At 36.6% G+C, this 20232-nt stretch overlaps 2 protein-coding genes across 6 annotated transcripts in view; both read right to left on the bottom strand.

The window, feature by feature from the left end:
- Positions 1-2279: 2279 nt before the first annotated feature.
- LOC131128696 (tumor necrosis factor receptor superfamily member 10B) lies at positions 2280-9085 on the bottom strand. The gene is made up of 10 exons (XM_058071789.2): positions 8924-9085; positions 7412-7562; positions 6385-6513; positions 6197-6308; positions 6010-6095; positions 4845-4940; positions 4673-4701; positions 3850-4035; positions 3181-3217; positions 2280-2915 (listed from the first exon to the last, which is right to left on the bottom strand). The coding sequence occupies exons 1-10, from the start codon at positions 8945-8947 to the stop codon at positions 2611-2613; spliced, it is 1155 nt and encodes a 384-aa protein (XP_057927772.2). The 5' UTR covers positions 8948-9085; the 3' UTR covers positions 2280-2610.
- Positions 9086-13072: 3987 nt separating this feature from the next.
- unc5db (unc-5 netrin receptor Db) overlaps positions 13073-20232 on the bottom strand; it is a 183983-nt gene continuing 176823 nt past the window's right edge. For 2 of the 5 annotated variants that reach the window (XR_013627106.1, XR_013627103.1), the window contains 3 exons: positions 18141-18319; positions 16688-17018; positions 13073-14042 (listed from right to left, as the gene is read on the bottom strand). Coding sequence is in view for 1 of the 5 variants with exons in the window: in XM_058070184.2 (XP_057926167.2) it covers positions 16748-17018; positions 18141-18319 (450 nt within the window). In the remaining 4 variants the exon portion in view is untranslated. Of the gene's footprint in view, positions 14043-16443; positions 17019-18140; positions 18320-20232 lie in introns of those variants that run through there. The other 3 variants (XR_013627105.1, XR_013627104.1, XM_058070184.2) reach the window with 3 other exon arrangements.

A 20232-nucleotide genomic window follows, 5' to 3' on the forward strand; every position in this document is an offset into this window, starting at 1 on the left:
GAGCAAAAATTTCAACGCTTGATGCAAAAGACATTATCAGTGAAACATAAAGACATAAATATAAAAAAATATGGGCTTTTTTTAAAAAAAAAACAATGTAGCTGTTCTTTTGTTAGTTTTTTTGCTCCAGGGTACCTAAACCCTGATCAGACCTTCAAATGCCACCATTGCACTCCAGCCTGTCCTGGATTGGCCTTTGCATTCTTTCATTGTTTTAGTATGTGGCCTCGGTGGAAAAAGTTTGAACACACTCGAGCTACAGCAAGTGTGTGCTAAGTGAAAAAGGGAGAGTTATGGAGCTGAATCTATTATTTATTATAACACCTTTATTGCAAATATGGATCCAACATCGGAGAAGTTTGTTGTTTTCGTACTTCCTATTCCCCTCTTTGACACTGCCACAATGTAAATTCAATTTGTGCCACTTGGCAGCAAAACAAATAGTGTCATCGTCATTGTCACTTGGACCATGTAGTGTAATTAATTTGTAGGCCAAACAACATGGCTGGTCTCATCACAGTTTTGGATACATTTCCTTTCATTTTAGCCGTTCCATCCTGCCTGAACATGTTTCTTCACCTCCTTTTCACAATCTCAATTGTTCTGGACTGATGACCCCAGTACTTATAATTCTCCACCTTCTGTATCTCTTCTCCCTGTAACCTCACTCTTCCACATGGGTCCCTCTCATTCACACACAATGTACTCCGTCTTGCTTCATTCCCCTCCTTTCCAGGCCAAACCTCCACTCTTCTAGCATCTCCTCCACATGTTCCCTACTCTCACTCCAAATCCCAACGTCATCTGCAAACATCATAGTCCTTGGAGATTCTTGTCTAACCTTCATCTGTCAGCCTGACCGTCACCAAACAACCATTCACACTCACATTCATACCTATGGACAATTTGGAGTGTGTTTTGGAGTGTGTTTTTGGAGCATGTTTTTGGAATGTGGGAGGAAACCGGAGTACCCGGAGAAAACCCACGCATGCACGGGGAGAACATGCCAGAGATGGCCGAGGGTGGAATTGAACCCTTGTCTCCTAGCTGTGTGGTCTGCACGCTAACCACTCGACCACCGTGCCACCCTAATTCCCATTCATTTATTGGGTAAATTGTCACAATACACTGAAGATGTGGGAATGTGTTTGTCTGACTTTTGCACATGCTACATATCACACGTTTAAAAAAAACTACGTACGAATGGGTTATGATGGACATGTTTATTTATGAATGTGGAGGAAAAATATGTGTCAACAACTCCATACGTGGACAACATTACATTAGTTTGGTGAATGTGTTAGCCCTGCAAGAAATACCTCAGGACCAGTTTAGCAACGAAACAAGCTTCAACACTTGGGAGCATAGCAACTATAACGTGATCGCTCTTTGTCAGTCCATTTGGGCACACTGCCTTATACAGTATCTGTCAATAAAAATGACAGACACACCCTTGCACTGACTCCAAAAATAAAGAAAACATTCTATGTAAAATAAAGACATTTTATTGTGCTTTGGCACACAAACGAACATTCAGTAAACATCAGCAGACTTCCCCAATCTACAGTAGTGCTGAATAAATATTAGCAATAAGTGATAAGGATTCCACTGTGATGAGAGTAAATAGGAATGCATAAATATTGAGAGACAGTGTAACATTGAACATTGAAACACTGACCCAAAAAAAATATACACAATTCACTCGAGACGATTCAAATATTCCTTTGGTCATCTCATAATAAATAGTAATACATGTCAGCAATGTCTAAAAAGGCAATCACAGTCCTCAATAAAACATTCAACATAATACTCATTTCACATAAGGCTGAACTAACTGAAATGCTTTCAACAGCAAAAACTCAAGTCGCAGCTCTTAAGTGCATTTTTCTTTGTTCTGCTGCTCGGTGCGATGGCACATATCAAAATGGCGACATGCTGCAGTTCCGCAGCGATACTGTACAGTAGTGGTTTCCAACTTTTTCAGGTAACGTACATGGCTTGTATGACGTGTATGTGTGCGTGACAGGTGCAAAGAATGCTGAAGGGGTCATGGATTCAATACACTGTTGAGGTGGGGTACACCCTGGACTGGTTGCCAGCCAATCACAGGGCACATATAAACAAACAACCATTCACACTCACATTCATACCTATGGACAATTTGGAGTGGCTAATTAACCTAGCATGTTTTTGGAATGTGGGAGGAAACCGGAGTACCTGAAGAAAACCCACGCATGCACGGGGAGAACATGCAAACTCCACACAGAGATGGCCGAGGGTGGAATTGAACCTGGGTCTATTGTATTCAATCTTATTACGGTGGTCTATATGCCCTCCAGAAGTTTATTTACGTACAAGTTCCATGAATGGAACTCTTTTGGAACTTTAGGACAACCTGTACAATTACATTTCATTAGATGTAGTTAATAAATAAATACAAAATCATAAAGCGTCTGCTTATGTTTTGCTACTCAGTTTGGCTCTGCCCACAGACCAGTAACCTGGTTGCTGGCGACCACTGCTGTACAGAATAAATATCAAAAATAAGTCATCAGGATTTTGTTGTCAGACACAACGAGTGGCATCGAAGCACCTAAAAAGTTTCTCCAATTAGGGCTGTGATGACTCCTCTAAAATGTAATGACCATCCTCCAAGGCGTTCTTCTTGATCATCTCAGCCGAACGCCTTTGCTGACATTCCAGTAATGCATTCAGTAGGTCATTTAAGCTCGCTTCTTTGCCCTCTTTCTGCAACCAAATGTTCAGCAACTCGTGCATCCTGTCATTATAAAGGAGTTGGTCTTTGCTTTTGATCACGTTGTCGTTCATGCCAAGCTGTCGGAAGAACTTCCTGTGGCAATCGCTGTCTACTTCCTCCTCGAAATACTGGAAACACATTCGGAGAGACTCAACACCTGCAAGCAAAGATAGACAGTTGCATTTATAGGTATCTTGAGCAGAGTTTGTATTCGCTGGCGAAACATTATGACTATGATGAATTTTGTGATAGGAGTACAGTCATATTTATTTTATGTCATTACTGGTATAGAAAATAGATGGATGGATGTAAAACTGTCATACTATAAAAATGTGTTGCGTGTCAACGAGTAAAAAAAACTGTGCAAACAATGACCAAGTAACATACAAATAGATAAAAATGAAATAAATGTAAAGACATACCATTTTTAGGGATCATTTTTGGAAATGGCTCCGCTTCCTAAATGGCGACATAAGACACTGAATTACAAGAGATTCCATATTTAATACTGCTTCAGTCATTAAAAAGCTTTAGTTGAGGCAAGCAAGCAGGTTGAAACGGAAACTTTTACTGCATAGTAACGGTCAAAAAAACAAATAAGATAAATGCACCCCATGGTATAACTCTTACTACTGAACCACATCTCTACAGTGATGTCTCTGGGTTATATGATAAACTTTGAAGAGATTGTTATTATAAGCACAGTGTAACCTTGTTTTCAAAAGGAAATTATTGCCATAAAATATGTCTCTTATCTGCAATCACCGTGACGTCAAAGACAGGTTCAAGTGCCAGAGGTAAGAAACACGCCTGCATTTAAAGAGAGAACGGTAGGAACCTTTAACAGGTTGCACGGGGAGCGGCTTAACATAACAGTGAGTCAGGGCCGGTGTATGATTATACCCGCTGCTGAATTTTACAATAAAGTTCAAGTGAAAAAAGTACACAGCTCTAACGGTGCATGCATTAAAGCAGGGGTGTCCAAAGTGACTCATTAAAAAACTAAAAAAAGAAAAACTGCAAAAATTGTGTTAATTTTACAAGAATATAGTCAAAATATTAAAAGAAAAATGTAATCAAGTCGCGCTCACCCTCACTGTAGGCGGCACGGTTACATTTTGCTGGGAGTTACTGGCAGAGCTGTTGATGCTTTCACACAATCCTTGACACTCATCCTCCATAGCGGCTGGGTTTTGAATTCTCACCAGTGACTGAGAGAGGATCAGACTGGGGCATTGCACGCTTTGGGTTTGTTCCGTCCTCGTCTCCCGCACACGCTGTCATTTATGAGGGACAATTTAAAAACACACTTAAAATCCCTTACTTTATTTTGCTAGTATAATTTAGTAGCAATGTACTGTTATTATGGAGGACCAAAACTGCCAAAATAATAAATAAATAAATAAATAACAGTGAAAATAAAAACAAAAATGAAAAAAAAAATAACCAAAAAATTAAATACAAAAAAATAAATATAAATGGAAATAAAAACAAAAAAATATATACATAAATAAATAAATTAAAAATAAATACCAAAATAAAAAACAAGATTCAAAAATTAAAAATAAATACAAAAATAAATATATAAATAGAATTACATATCAATAAATAAATAAAAGCACTCTGCTCTCATAGGTATTTATTTCATGCTGCAGACAATGTCAGCTTGAAATGCAGAAGGAAAAACTATTCAAATGAGGGGGCGGTCCTAAGTGTGTCTTGGGTTGAACTGTTCGAATCTTGTTTTTTATTTTTGCTTTTATTTATTTGTTTATGTATATTTTTTTCATTTTTGTTTTTATTTTCACTTTTATTTATTTATTATTTTGGCAGTTTTGGTCCTCCATATGTTATGTGTTAATCTCATAATTAAATGGTAATTATTCCCAAAATAAAGCAAAATCTGAGACTCACTTCAGTTTTCACCCCGTTTCCAAGGCAACCTGAGGACAGAAGAATGTACCCGCTAAATAATATTTTCTTACAAAAATAAATCAATAAAAAGAGCAACAAATAGATTTCATCAATAAGAAACAATATTAATTAGGCACATTTGAGTGACAAACTTGATAAGCTTCCAACTTACCTGTTGCTCTGCATTTCTTCATACTCCAAAGAATTGGCCAAATCACCACCAACAAAATGGGAATAATTACAGCCGGGATGATATAGACGGAATTTGCTGGTTGTGAGGAGGGAAAAAAAAAGAAAAACATTAGCACCGTATTACAATATTTGACAATGATTTTTATACATACCAAACAAAGTATTTTGTCAGTTTTGTGAAACATTAGGAAAGATTTATTTTTGACCTATTACATATGCAATCTATGCAAACCTTCTAGATATCTGTCAAGGGAAAATCTGCTCTTGGCTCCAAAATAGATGAGACACAAGACAAGTTATTGGAGAATAATGAGAAGTGCAAATTAGTAAAACTTGCATGCAACACGACAAATTCTACAGACAAATCAAAATTCTACAGAAATGTCAGATTATTCATGCAGAAGGTGCGAGACCAAAAAGGTGCGTTCAAATACCACCAAACAATGTAGGACAAATCTATGCTCGCATTCAACATTAACAAACTGGGGGGTTTCTAACTGTATATTATTTTTTAATAAAAATATTGGCCCATATTTCCAAAACTGATATTCTCTGACATCCCTACTTATTTGATAAAAAACGTTTTTTGTCTGTGATTAAATGCGACTAATTATGGGTTAACTACGGACAAAATGGGATTAATCACAATTACATTTTAATCAATTGACAGCCCTAGTTTTAAATAAATGTTATTACATTAACATTCATATCTTTCTAAATAGATAATTTTTAGACATTTAAGGCGCTAAATGAAAATTATTTTAGCAAAAGTGATACTTCTATATAACGCTCATGTATCATCTTACATTTTCATTCAATAGTGGCGAGTACCTCCATTGTGTCTAATGAGTGTGTGAGGCATACTGAAAATAGAGGGGGGAGGATTATGGAGCCGAATCTAATCTATTAATTACAACAGTCACTCTTATTGAAAATGTTCATCCAAAAAGGTGGAGAAGGTCAAAGTCAAGCTAGCAAGAGAGTTTGAATGGGGACAGAGAATCAAAATAGGTATTTTTATAGGCTTTCCAATTACTCAGTTGTAACTATCAATCCACTAGGTGAACAAAACTGATGGCAGGAATAGGAAGATTTGTACAACATTTTGGGAAAAAAGTTCTATTTTTTGTTATTTTCCACAATACCTGAGCCGGCCTGCAGTTCGATCTTTTTGCACTCCGTGTTGGTGGTTGCAGTGCAGTTCCTTACAACCATTTCGTCCTTTCCACAGCTAGATGAGGTCCAGCCAAAGATAAAAGTGGATGCACAAAGTCAATGAATGACTATTCTCTTATCTCATGAATCAGTTGGGAATCTCGTAGCTACTGTCACCTTGAACACATCTTGCACACCTCACATGCTTCTTTGGGATCACAGAATCCTCCTTTTGTGCACTGACATTTAGTGTCCTGAGTGCGATTACAATGTGTCACAATTTCCTGATCTGTTAGAAAAATAAAAATATTGCAAAAACAGACTTTTTCAAATGATATTTAGTGAATTCCATCAAGCAGAATTACCTGAGCGACACGCTGTGCATTTTAAACATTGGTTGAGGCCATTGGCATGCTCCGTATACGTCTTATCGGCACACACCTCACATGACCCATTTTCATGCGACTTGGTACAGTCTGACTTTACGTAGGTACCTGCAAGAAATCACCATTTAATGAATGTTGAAACAAAACCGTAAGTATGAATGTCCCGAGACATCAGATCTCGATCAGAACAAAACATGACAAGATTTCCCATTCAGAAAAGTACTCGCAATAAAAAAATCATAATCATTGTTACCCTTATGTCACTATATTGTTAAATCCCCTTATACATATGTATGTGTAAAAATAAAAAATAAAAATCAAACCAGGAAGGCAGGAAGTGAACAAATGTCACAGCTACAGATTGTAGAAGTACCAGATGGAGTTGTAGGATTTAATAAGCTTTGCTTCTTCCTACTCCTTTTGGGCACGTAGAACTGTGATTCATTCCACTGCAACATGATGCATGTTCAAATAAAATGAAAGCATTACTGTTACCAAATGAACAGGATGATTTCGCCATCCTCCGTATAGGAATTGTTCCTCATTCCATTGCAGTTTGAACTTCTCCCGCTCACTCTATTTTTAGTCATTTTTATTGGCTACACGGTGCTACTTAGCCTGTGTAACCTTTGATACCGGTTCAGATTCCTCTAGGTCTGGTGCCACCTGTAACACATGCGTGTTTTCCTTGTCTTTCACCTCCCAAACAGGTAGGATTTACTGAATTTAAATTTTATATCGTCATATTGTGACACATCCCCATAAATATTGTGATACACTATATGCTAAGGTCCATATCGCCCAACCCTAGTCCTCTATAAATAAATGTTTGTCCAGTCATTTTCTTTAATTAATTAATACTTTTCTCATAATTAATGTTAAAATCTCATCTCATTCTCATTCATGGCCTTGTCTAGCGACACCCATAACAGTAAGCAATCACAGCCCCATTGGAGGTGCCAAACTGCGAAACACCTAGAATGTCAGTGGTCTCCATTTGCCTCACCAGCTGAGCACTTTAAGCAACAGATGTTGTTGTTCAAGTACTCCTCGTCTCCGCAGACAACTCCCCGCCGTGTCCTGGCGTACCTCAAGTCAGAGCCAGCTTGGGGAAATGTGGCAACGGATGCGAGCAAGCCAGTCAAAACTAAAGGGACCTTTGGGGAAAAAGAGAATACATGTTCAAGGGATGATATGTTTGATATGATGAGGAACAAACACTTGCCAACATTTTGACTGACATGGACATTGTGTTGTTTCGTCCACTTGTTTACCTCGCAGCATTGTGTGTGTGTGTGGCTATGGAACCACAACCTCCACAGTCACCTTTGTTCCAATCCAGCCTCAACATTTTAAAAATCAACAGCAGACAAGTGTATGCTTTTTTTTACTCACTTTTTGCCATGTGACATGGCCAATAATGCAAACCACCACCACCACAGATAGATCACAGGCATTTAATGGGTTAATTGGTGCCGGTCTTTATATATAAATAGGTAATGTATATTCAAATCAGGGCGTTTGTGTATCAGTCGGTGTTGGTGGGTAATTTATTTAGCTCATTATCAAATTGTTTTTGTTTTACTTTAGATAAGTAACTTTTTAGTTGACGGTTGTAGTTTTTCAATGTGTCCCTGAAAACCGTAACTGTCCTTAACTTAAGGAAGTGATGAAGTTTCCGTTTGCTATAATTCAAAATAAAGGTATACATTTCAAAATAACAGCGTTACAGCTGCAGTCACACCATCATTAAAAAAAAAATCAAAATATCAAAAAGAGTAATGATGTGTCGGTCCGCCTCCTTCCGGCCTCCTATGCACACGGCACTTTGCTCACTTAACAGGTGCACTTAAAAGTGAAAGCAAGTTCTAGAAAATTGTGATGGGAAACTCGATTCATTCAATCACACCCTGACATGTTACCGAATCTGCTTTTTAGCTAGCGGTTGCAGAGTAAGTGAACGAGTCGACAAATACAAGTACCTGTGTTCCATTCAGTAAAAAAAATAATAATAAAAATAATTTGAACGACTCGTTCATCAAGTGACTGCTGCCGCAACTCACGTGCTAAATGGAATCTCTCAATTGAGCAAAGAAAATCAACAAAGTTACCAAAAAGAATACACACAGTCTTATTTAGCAGCACCAAAAGCTATTCAACTTCCATAGTCGGGTGCTTTAGGGGAACTTAAAGTACCGAGTTTACTTTCTGACGACAGTGAGGAATTTGGCATGTCCAGGAGACTTTTGCCAAAGGGAGACGCAAACTCGACGGAATCCCCCGCGGCTAACATGTCAAACTACTAACCAACTGTATGTTAAATACATCGGGAAATAAACACATCGCCTCATCTGCCATAAATGATACAAAAAACTTCACAAAATTAATTTACCTTTACCTACTAGTTTTGCTAGCAGCTACACCGCGCGAAGTGTACTAATGGCCTATATATAACACATAAATCTGAGATGTAAAATTATACCTACAACAAACTGCAAAAAAAAAAAAAACAACTTACTATGACATGCAGGATTCTGGTCATACTTCGGGGTACGTGGTAAAGTGCCCGGCAGACACGAAGAGGCCGTACTTCTCACTCTTGGCGCGACTTTCTTTGCTGTTTAAAGGGTGGATTGTGCAGCACTGTAGAGAAGTCAGTCAGTCACAGGTGGCGGAAAAGCTACCAGTGACGTCATCAGGGCGGGACCAAAGTGTAATAACTTGTGAGATTGACGTGTTTAATTTTAAAATATATTTAATTTGTTGACGCCAGGTTAACGTAAGTTTTGGTTGTACTGCTGGCAACTTTATAACACGATTTTAAAAAATGAAGTCACCCAGCGAATATTCTGAACAGCACAGTCATGAACGCACCACAAAGCCAAGAAAGTGATATACTGAACATGAACAGAACATTAACATTCACTGATATTGTGTTATAATGAGTAGTTATTAATACACTATACATTATTGCTGCATATGTGTGCCTGCATTAATTTTTCAGCATTTACAGAATTAGCACTTCATGTCTGCTGGCATTATTATTTTCAGAAGCTTGCTGACCAAACAGTTCATTCAGTGCATAATTGTCAGCTTCATTTCCTGTTTCGCTTTTATTCTGCACATTGGCTGGCCACCAGTCCAGGATGTACCCTGCCTCTCGCCCAAAGTCAGCTGGGATAGGCTTCAGCATACTCTTGGGACCCTAATGAAGATAAGCGGTATAGAAAATGGATGGATGAATGGGCTTTTATTCTGCATTTGTTTGCATTTGTTGTGCAACCAACAAGTTCCCTTTAACGTCCTTACGATTGCAGCTGGGTGATTGCATAATTAGCACTCCTATTTAGTTGAGGCGGTTCCTTTGCTGGTCTCCGGTTCATTGTTTTCGTATTTGTGAAGTACTCTTGGGAGCTCTTGATAGTTTTAGTCACCAATTATATGCATGAGGACAAATTTCCACTATACTCGCTACTTAGCAAAGCTTTCTTTTTGAATAATCTTTGTCAATTTTCTTCTTGTAATATCAGGATTTTATTCCCATGTTTTGACTTTATTCCCATTATATTAAAGCAGGGGTCTCAAACTCAATTTACCTGGGGGCCACTGGAGCTAGGGTCCGGGCAAAGCTGGGCCGCATCAGGTTTTCAAAAAAAAAACAAAACAACAACGCATTTAGTAAAAACAGAAAAATATACAAACTTTTTCAGTGCTTTGGTTCCGATTTTCTACAATAAAAGCTCTGATAAAACATTCCACTGTTCTCAAATATCTTAATTTTTCTTGAGACACATGCCAACTCGCAAACTAGAGAGCTAGCGACCTAAACGGTAGCCCTCAAGTTATTTCCTTTCAACTTAAATAGCCAAAAACTTACCACTTCCACACGGATAGGGAGGATAACTATTAACAGTTATTTAACCTTTAACATGAACATTAATCAAACGTAATAAACTATTGGTTTTGTTTGTTTCTCATAATGGGCTGCACGGTGAACAGGTGGTTAGCATGCAGGCCACACAGCTAGGAGACCCGAGTTTGATTCCCCCCTCGGGCATCTCTGTAGTTTTACACTGGTTTTCTCCGGGTACTCCGGTTTCCTCCCACATTCCAAAAACATGCTAGGTTAATTAGCGACTCCAAATTGTCCATAGGTATGAATGTGAGTGTGAATGGTTGTTTGTCTATATGTGCCCTGTGATTGGCTGTCCGGGATGTACCCCGCCTCTCACCCAAAGACAGCTGGGATAGGCCCCAGCATGCCCGCGACCCTCATGAGGATAAGAAAATTTAAAACGTGTGACCATCATCCAACCTTATGTGAGAAGTAAACAAATAAAATCTCTTTTCTATGCATTATAAAGATATAAAAAGAGATAAAATGAGACAGTTCATTACTGCACGTAAGGGGAAACACTTATTCCATGAAAGTCCCTGAAACAGGCCTTTTTGTATAATCCTGAAATGGACATTATTTTTCAGTTTTGGTTTCATTGGACGATTCATTGGACTTGAATTTCAATAAATAACTGTTGTAAAACTTTTCACCAGTAGTCTATAGCAACAACAATAAATGCACCATAACAATAGGAAAACAATGTATTGTATTCGTAATTTGTGTGAGGGCATGTCCACTAAGTGATAGAACGTCCTCCTTCTTCTCTAGTCTGGATTGTTTTTCCCTGGTGAAAAATGTAAAAAAAAACAAAAAAAGTGTAAATATGTCATAATTTCAGCCCACATTAAACATTAAACCGTGAAATCTTCTTTCACTCAATTGTTTAACGCAGCCAGGAGTGCATCCCACGCAGTCCACTAAAGGACTTTCTATGAGCTGCTGCTTAGAGCAGAAGCTGTCAGGGCAACTTGGATGCTCGCCTTCAGGGAGGTTGTGTACAGCAGACATCTTTGGGTGAACATGCATCCTCGGGTTTCCCGGTAAGACAGTTTACGGCCATATCGCAGGGAAAACTTGGGACTGGATGTGGGCGTTCTCTGAATAAGCAAGTGGATTGGATTGGACATTGAAAGAGCTATGGTTATATGATTATTTTTATTTATTTAAAGTAGTACTGCTTAATATTGTTACTGTACATTTTGAAATGTCAACATGCTGACAAATAACCGGCATGACGATACCCTTGTCATAAGTCAGCCTTTGGAAAATATTGTTACCCGTTTTTTAACTTTATCTCAACACCCAGTTGTCTGCAGCTTAAAGATATGCAACCACATAGGAAAGGGGGGGGGGGCTCGTTACAGTATCTTTGGCAACGTATGTACAGTACATAGACTGTTCGCATTTTTTCAGGAGGTAAACTAACAAACTCAACAGTACTACGTTCACTCTAGTGCAGGGGTCTCAAACACGCTGCCCGATGTGGCCCGCAGGACACTAGTTTGAGGCCCCCGCCTTGATATGAAAGTTTAATGTTAGTTGATATGGTTTGATATGGATGCTGTATGGTATCATGTACCCAGAAAAAATTATTACGTTTGATTAATGTTCATGTTAAAGGTTAAATAACTGTTAATAGTTATCCTCCCTATCCGTGTGGAAGTGGTAAGTTTTTGGCTATTTAAGTTGAAAGGAAATAACTTGGAGGCTACCGTTTAGGTGGCTAGCTCTCTAGTTTGCGAGTTAGCATGTGTCTCAAGACCCTGCAGTTGCGCAATATGTTGTAAATAAAAAGAGTATAAATGTGGCTATAGTCGTGTTTTGTCATGTCTACAGGGCTCTAATAATGCTTTGTTCATTTTAATCTGAAAAAAATCATTTGTCTACCCACCAACTATATGTGGTTTCTTAAGTTTTATTATTTGCAGTTTTATTATTATATTTATTTATTTATTACTGATTGATTGATTTGTTTATTTATTTTTCATCTTATTTTGTGTAGAAAAATAAAAAGTAAGATATTTGAGAACAGTGGAATGTTTTATCAGAGCTTTTCTTGTAGATTTTTGGTTTGTTTTTTCTCTTAATATTTAGATTTACTTGTGTTCAATTCACACAACTATTTAATCTTCTGGTCAATTTTCTTTTTATACTAATTATATTATTATTATTCTCATTTATTCCCCTTTATTCTCAAAATTTGAGATGTCTAGGAATGCTAGCTTTCAGAGAGTTTTTTTAGAAAACACCTTTTTTTCTAACAACTTCCATATATGGGCATGCCTGGGTCCAAGCCGTTAGCTGTACAAACTGAGTGTGACAAATTCCAGCAGAGTGGGCCGGCAAATTAAAACAGACCATTTTGGAAATCCAAGGAAATACAGTGTGCGATAACGCTAGATTTGGTATCGATCCGATACCAAGTAAATACAGAAACAGTATCGCTGATATCGATACAGATACCAGGTTGCATCTTGAATGAATATGGACAGGAAACCAACTGAAGCCCAAGTATTGATCTTTTTACATTTGGTATCCATATTGATACCAACGTCGGATTGATATTACCGTTATTTGCATCCATCCACCCACCAATAAAATACACTACAGCTGGAATAGGTGCAGATTCTGGACGATCTAGAAAGCTTCCTGTGCTGGTTATTGTGTGTATCCGCTCTATAGGAGTCCACAACTCAATGCAAAGGAAAATGATCACAATAGGTCCCCTTTAAAAGTAAATGACAAACACACAATGATGCTGATAACTTTCAACTGTACATTTATTTCCAAAAGGCTGCATATATATTTGCAAATCCTACTGTACAGAAAACATCCAAAATGTCCATAATTATATATACAATATACCACAAAAGCTGCCCCTGGCATTACCACACATATAATGTATGTCAGCACTAGAAAAGCTCTGTAGCCTATTCAATATTATCATTTTAAATATATATCTTTTAATGTTCAATAACATGATTTTTTTTTTTTTACGTCCCCATTTGCACCTTACAAGATTCACCATTGACAGCAGTTAAACAAGGCACAATAATAGTGATATGAAGCCAAAGGCCATGCGTGGAGCAAAAAAAAAATCAAAACATGAAAAGAACCAACTCAGCTTGAAATCAAATCATAAACACAACGCTAACTTTTATTATCTCCTGAAAGAATGTTCCTCTTACACCAAAGCGGTACACACAGTGAAAAACACATCAGTGCGTGTTAGAAACATCAAATATGTACGTCAGTGTTGATGCTCTCGATGCAAACATAAACCATCAACAGGCATTGCAAAAGCATAGTATTTATCCATTTATGTCTTCCGTTGTGTCACAGTTAAAGAGTCAACCAAAGGTTTCACATCATGTAGAAATTGTGTAAAAGTCGACATTTGCGGGGGGTTTGGTAATGCATACAGAGGAAACTGAAAAACTATGCATGTTCTCCCCCGAAACCCAATCACATGTACCACATCGGAGACCATTCAGTTGAGTGAAAGTCATGACATCACCTGCAATCGTGAGTAACTGATCGAAGAGATCATAATACAATATTGTTCAAAATAGTCAACAGAATATCAAAGAGTACAATAATTTTTTTTTTTAAACCGCCTCTTTGGACCAATGGTGGCTCGTGGTGCTGCCATATGTTGTTGCTGTGATTGCCTGCCGACCAGTCCAGGGTGTAGCCTGATGGTATAGGCTCCAGCTTCTGTGACCCTGAGAACGATAAACTGTAGTAGATGGATCAAAGATGGATGAGTGGATTGATCTTTGGACAAATGAAACAATAACCACGTTTACATGAGGAGTTTTTCTCTTTCCGAATGACTTTTCCGAAAGCAATGGTATACATGGAAAGGAATATTCCAATGCGCCGCTATAATCAACCAGAATAGTCAATGGGGCATGCCCAGTAAAACGTAAACACCAACATCACATGATACCGACTTCCTGGACTTTTTCTTTCCCTTGTTGGAATAACTCCGTATTGCCAGTTTTTCCTTCGTTCCAGTCTTGGAATTTAGTTTGAATCAAAAACAACCTGTTTCTTATATATATTTTTTATTTATATTTATTATGATTGCTTGTTGTTTTGAAGGCTTTTCCTACATCACTCGAGGAGATGGAGTAAACTTGTTCAAATTTCCAAAAGATGCCATTGACCACTCAGATGCTTCGGCATTTCAGCAAACTTGGAGGGAAAATCCAAACGTTCATCTTTTTATTGCAGCATCACGACAGATCTTAGAATAATAATATGGGTTTTAACGCCAAATTGCCGGCTAAATAACAATGGCTGTCATTCATCATCAGCTCTTTACAGCATCGATCCAGCTGTGAGTGGCTATCACTGCCAGTAAAACATACAATATCATACTCATCACAAAGCAATGTTACTACAGTAAAGTCTCGTTATATCGATATTCACGGGAGTCGGAAAAAATACCGATATAACCGGACTATCCATATATCCGATCCTGCGCTGAACTGCATTAAAAGTGGGCAATAATGCACTGACATTGTTCTATAGTATAGAACAATGTCGAGCAGCTTAAATCAATCTTTGCTTAAGGATTTCAATACAAAAAAAAGAACACGGCCAACGGCTGCTTCCAGTCAACTTTATTTTTCACACTTCCACCACCAGAGCACAGCACACACATCGATTCCCGCACTTCCTGGTTCACAGGTCATGCTCAACCCGCCCCACATAGCTGGCCAAACACATGCCTGCAACAGAAGAACCAACTGCGTTTGTGGTTTCTCTCGTGTGTATAGATTCTATACAGGCATGTGTTGATTGATTTAAGCTGCTTTTGTATCGATATAAGCAGACCAAATTGGCTGGTGGGAGATGAAAAGGGCATCGTAGTAACCGGATTATCATAATAACCAGGTATCGTACTAACGGAACTAATTATATCATAAAAGACTAGAAATTTGCCGGGAAATGAAAATAGTATCGTAATAAGTAGTAATTCATTATAACCGATATCAATATAACGAGACTTTACTGTATTGTGTTATTGTTGGGAATATGTCACTTTCTTGGATTTGATAAATTCAGGGGTTTGTGTTAAAATCACTTCATTTCACAAATATTTCCTAGTTATTTATCTATGACAACATTATGACAAAAGTGTTTTAATAAGTCAGTACTTTCATTTAAATGAACAGTAGAGTTGCGATTGATTCAATTAAATGCATTACAAATTAATATTCATGATAAAAACTAACACTAGATACTTTTGTGAACTTTTAGTCTTACGTGTGTATTTTTAGTCCAGGATTTACCTCTAGCCCATCAGTACATAAATGTCATATTAATGGAATTTTATTAAGAGGTGCTGATGCTGTCAACGTGACAGCTCTTAACGGTGTCATTGATTGACGGAGGCAGCGATGCGCTCCCTGCAGCGTGAGAGAAATTAAGCTTTACACCTTCTGCCATGTTTGCCATCTCGATGGTTGGAGGAACCTTTCATCAGCAATGACACATCATGAAATCTCACTCTACCAGGCAGTCACTATGTATATAATTATATTATATGATATAAATGATGTATGTCATTCAATCATACAATATACAATATTGTCTTCAACTCATAATAAAACTAGATCTTTTGGGAAGTTCAATAGATTAATATACAGTAGTCCCTCGTTTATCGTGATTAATTGATTTCAGACCTTACTGCAATAAATGAATTTCTGTGAAGTAGCATTCCATATTCATAAATGGAATACAGTATATTCATAGTAAACAACCTCTAGACATGAAATAACACCCCCATAGTCACCTTTAAACCCATAGTAGACATAATAGACATACTGTAAATAAGGTATTGCTGTATATGCGTTCTGGTCTGAACGATAGCCCCCTTGGGATTATTATGACTGCAATATGACTGAGATAATTCATTCAATAAATGTGTGTTGTTTTGGTGATCAAGTCTAATGTTTGTGTTTTCTCACCCAAAATTACAGTAACGTTTCTGACACATCACGACCAGTGTAGAATACTACATATCACATGTTAATGCGCCTCTGAATGCCTTAATATTTTTGTATTATAGTTAATTTTGCATGATTTAACATGCTTATTTTATTCTGATTTACTTAAATATGTATATTTTTTGCACTGAAACGGCATGATTAAAAAACCATGATAGAATGAACCATCGAAAATGGAAGTGTGAAGTAGCGATAATGATAATGTAGTCATATTTTTAATGACACCAAAACAAGTATCTTCGATTAAAAATATATCACAGAGGCCATTCCACTTCTTTTCACACCAATTCAGAAACCACTTGACAAAATGATGTCATTTGTAAAAACAAAGAAGTTAAACTTGAGGAAAAAAAAACATCTCTACCTGTTGAGATTGCGTTGACCTTGAACCAAACCGTAACAATTAGAGGTCACACAGATATCTTCATGGTTCTCCCTCAGCCTGGATGTCGAGATGCGGACTCCTTTCCTGATTTGGAAATGTGCATGTTCCTCTCGGGCTGCCTTTCTGTATTTGATTCAAGTCAGTCTCAGGCTCATCCTGATCCTTGGGGGAACTTTTGGAATGGATCTTGCCAATTTCCTCGAGGGCACTGGCAAGAGAGTCAAGGTCAGCCGTGTTCTGGTGGCGAGCTTCCCACAGGCTCAGGATGACCGCTGATGGACTCGGCTGCTTTGCAAAATAACCCAGGTTTCTGTTGAGGTGCACAGAAAGAGTCGTGAATGAAATACAATAATAGATATCGGGAGCTAGTGTCACTGCTAGTATTACTTATAATTAGTATTACTAGTATTATTATAGTTACTAGTGCATTGTTATTTGCATAATTGTTTTTGTTCTCCATGTTGAATTTTTTTCCCATGTATTATTTATTATTATTATTTTTTCAAGATGCTGTTTTCGATGAGGCTGCACCAGATACATTTCACTTAAAAGCTATACTTTTCAGTTGAAACAAATGCTGGTAATTTCAGCATTTTTATTGAATAAATCCCAACTATTTAGTTATTTATATTATTTTTAAAGCACCTATTAAGCACTGTATAAATTTGATTAATTATCATAATTATTAATTCAAACTGTTGGCGGGTGTAAGAATTCTTGCTCGTTGGTGGGGAATGAAATATTTACTACACTCAATAAAATACTAATTAATTTATAATTGCACATTTTTTCTGTATTTTTAAAAAATATTTTGACGGTATTATTTTATAAAGAAAATATATGTTTCATATAAATTCAATCATATTATAATTATATTATTCTCACTATAAGCTTCTGGTTTACACTTTATGATAATAAAAAAATGCAATAACATTTGCATCTCAAATAATGAGCTTGGGTAGAAAATGATGCAGGTTGCCAAGTCCATGTATTTGCATGCCATGTGGCATTCATCCAGTAGGGGTCACTGTTTCCCTACGACTCACCGCCACTCTCCAAGAGAAGAAACAAACAAGCAACTTCAAAGGCTGCAGCCATTGGTCACATTAGACCTCAAAGCCACAACCAGCACCACTGTGGCGAGAAAATCTTATCTACCGGTAGATAATTTGGAATTCCTAAGGGAGCCAAGATAGCGGACCGCCATGAACCGTGCGTTTAACAGGAGATTGTAGCCACCAAGAAGCAAAAGATGCTGCAACAGAAATCCATTGGCTGAACCGAGCGTCCATCTTCAAAACGGACGTTTTATAATTATTGTGCCTAATGTTGAGATCTTATATATATGCTCTACAACACAGGACAGCAGAGCAGAAAGCGTGACGTCACACAGGGTGAACATCATATGCAAAAAGGGAGGCAGGTGGCTCACCGATCCAAGTGGAGTTTATGGGCTAATAGTTGCCAGTCCTTGCCTGTGGCATTGGCAGTGTCAAAGGTGGCACAAATCCTCTGGCGGATGGATGATGGGACTTTGAAGGCCTTGGGTCCTGTCTGGGTTGTGATGGTGCAGTCTGTCTGCATGAAAATTGGAACCAACTCCTTTTGAGTCTGGGAGAAGAGAAGTGTTGGTTAGACGTAATAAAGATAGTAAAGATGTCACTTCATTGTGGCCATTGAAAGACGGCCACTAAAAAGCTAGATATAAATTTTTATTATTTTTATTATTTTTATTATTTTTATTATTTTTATTATTTTTATTATTTTTATTATTTTTATTATTTTATTTTTTTTATTATTTTATTTTTTAATTATTTTTATTTTTTTAATATTAATATTAATGTTTCTCACCCACAATTACAGTAACATTTCTGACACATCACGACCAGTGTAGAATACTACATATGACATGTTAATGCGCCTCTGAATGCCTTATTATTTTTGTATCATAGTTAATTTTGTAATTTTTGTATGATTTAAAATGCTTATTTTATTCTGATTTGCTTAAATATGTATATTTTTTGGACTGAAACGGCATGATTAATTCATTAATGTGTTAAAAAAACCATGATAGAATGAACCATCGAAAATGGAAGTGTGAAGTGGCGAGGGATAATGTAATCATATTTTTAATGACACCAAAACAAGTATTTTCTATTAAAAATATATCTCAGAGGCCATTCCATTTCTTTTCACACCAATTCAGAAACTACTTGACAAATTATTTGTATTATTTTTTATTATTTGTATTATTTTTTATTATTTGTATTATTTTAAATTATCTTTTATTATTTTTAATATTTTTAATATTTAATATATTTTTATTTTTATTATTTTTTATTTTTTATTTTTTATTTTTTATTTTTTATTTTTTATTTTTTATTTTTTATTTTTTATTTTTTATTTTTAAAATATTAATATAATAATAATAATTATTATATATAAATTATTTAACATATTTGAATGTTTTCCAAAAGGGTAACACGATTATTCGGATATTAGAGATAAAGCAGCATTTCCTATCCAGCTCCAACAGCGCCATGTTGGCGCAGCGGGTGTAATAAAACACGTTTTGTCGTCACATCTGCCAAAATAATGGTCCACCCGGGATGATGAAAGTTTCGTAGTGCATTCAGCCTCGGGGCAGGACAAGCATGCAAGTGACTGGATGTGAAAAAAAGCACTTGTGAGCAAACAATGGGTATCACTCTCCTCTGCCTAAACAGCTGCTGTCAAGCTACTCTTGAGTGAGGATTTCCAACTCCGAGCTGCTCCAGTGGAGCTGCTCAGCTGCTGACAGAAGACCTTTCTTACTGTGGGCAGCTCCTGAGCTCCTGAGGTGGACGGAAATGGAAACCTAGCAAATGTCTCTACAGATAAACAAATGGTAGCAGACGCAGGGAACTGCTAGACTTCGGGAACTTGAAAATAACATTGGACGACAGAGCAGGGGTGTCCCAACTTTTTCCACCGACGGCCAAGTACAGAAAAATGTAATATTTATTTGTAATATTTTGAATGTATTCCCATAATATTTTGACATAATTCCCACAATATTATACCCCCCAACATATTTTTTTATTTAATAGTTCAACTCTATGTTATTAAAATTATGTATTTTTTTTACTCATTTACGAGTTTATTCTGGTTTTGACTTTTTTCTCTTAAAATTACAGCTCTTTCTTCCATTCCTGCTGTTTTTTTAAATTATCATTATTATTATTAATGATATTATATATATATATATATATATATAATATATATATATATATTATATATATAGTATTTATATATTTTGTATTTATATTTATATACATTTATAATATGTAATTATTATATATACATTATTAACTATTTAAACATTCTTAATAATATATAATAATTGTGATTTTATTCCCATAATATTTATATACATAATTTTCCAGATTTTTTAAAAAACTTTTTCCACCGATGGCCACGTACCAAAAAATTAAATATTTATTTGTAATATTTTGAATTTATTCCCATAATATTTTGACATAATT

This window comes from Doryrhamphus excisus, linkage group LG3, assembly GCF_037039965.1.
Source record: "Doryrhamphus excisus strain RoL-2023G ecotype Guam linkage group LG3, RoL_Dexc_Guam_v1.1, whole genome shotgun sequence".
In the NCBI taxonomy this organism is placed as follows: Eukaryota; Metazoa; Chordata; class Actinopteri; order Syngnathiformes; family Syngnathidae; genus Doryrhamphus; species Doryrhamphus excisus.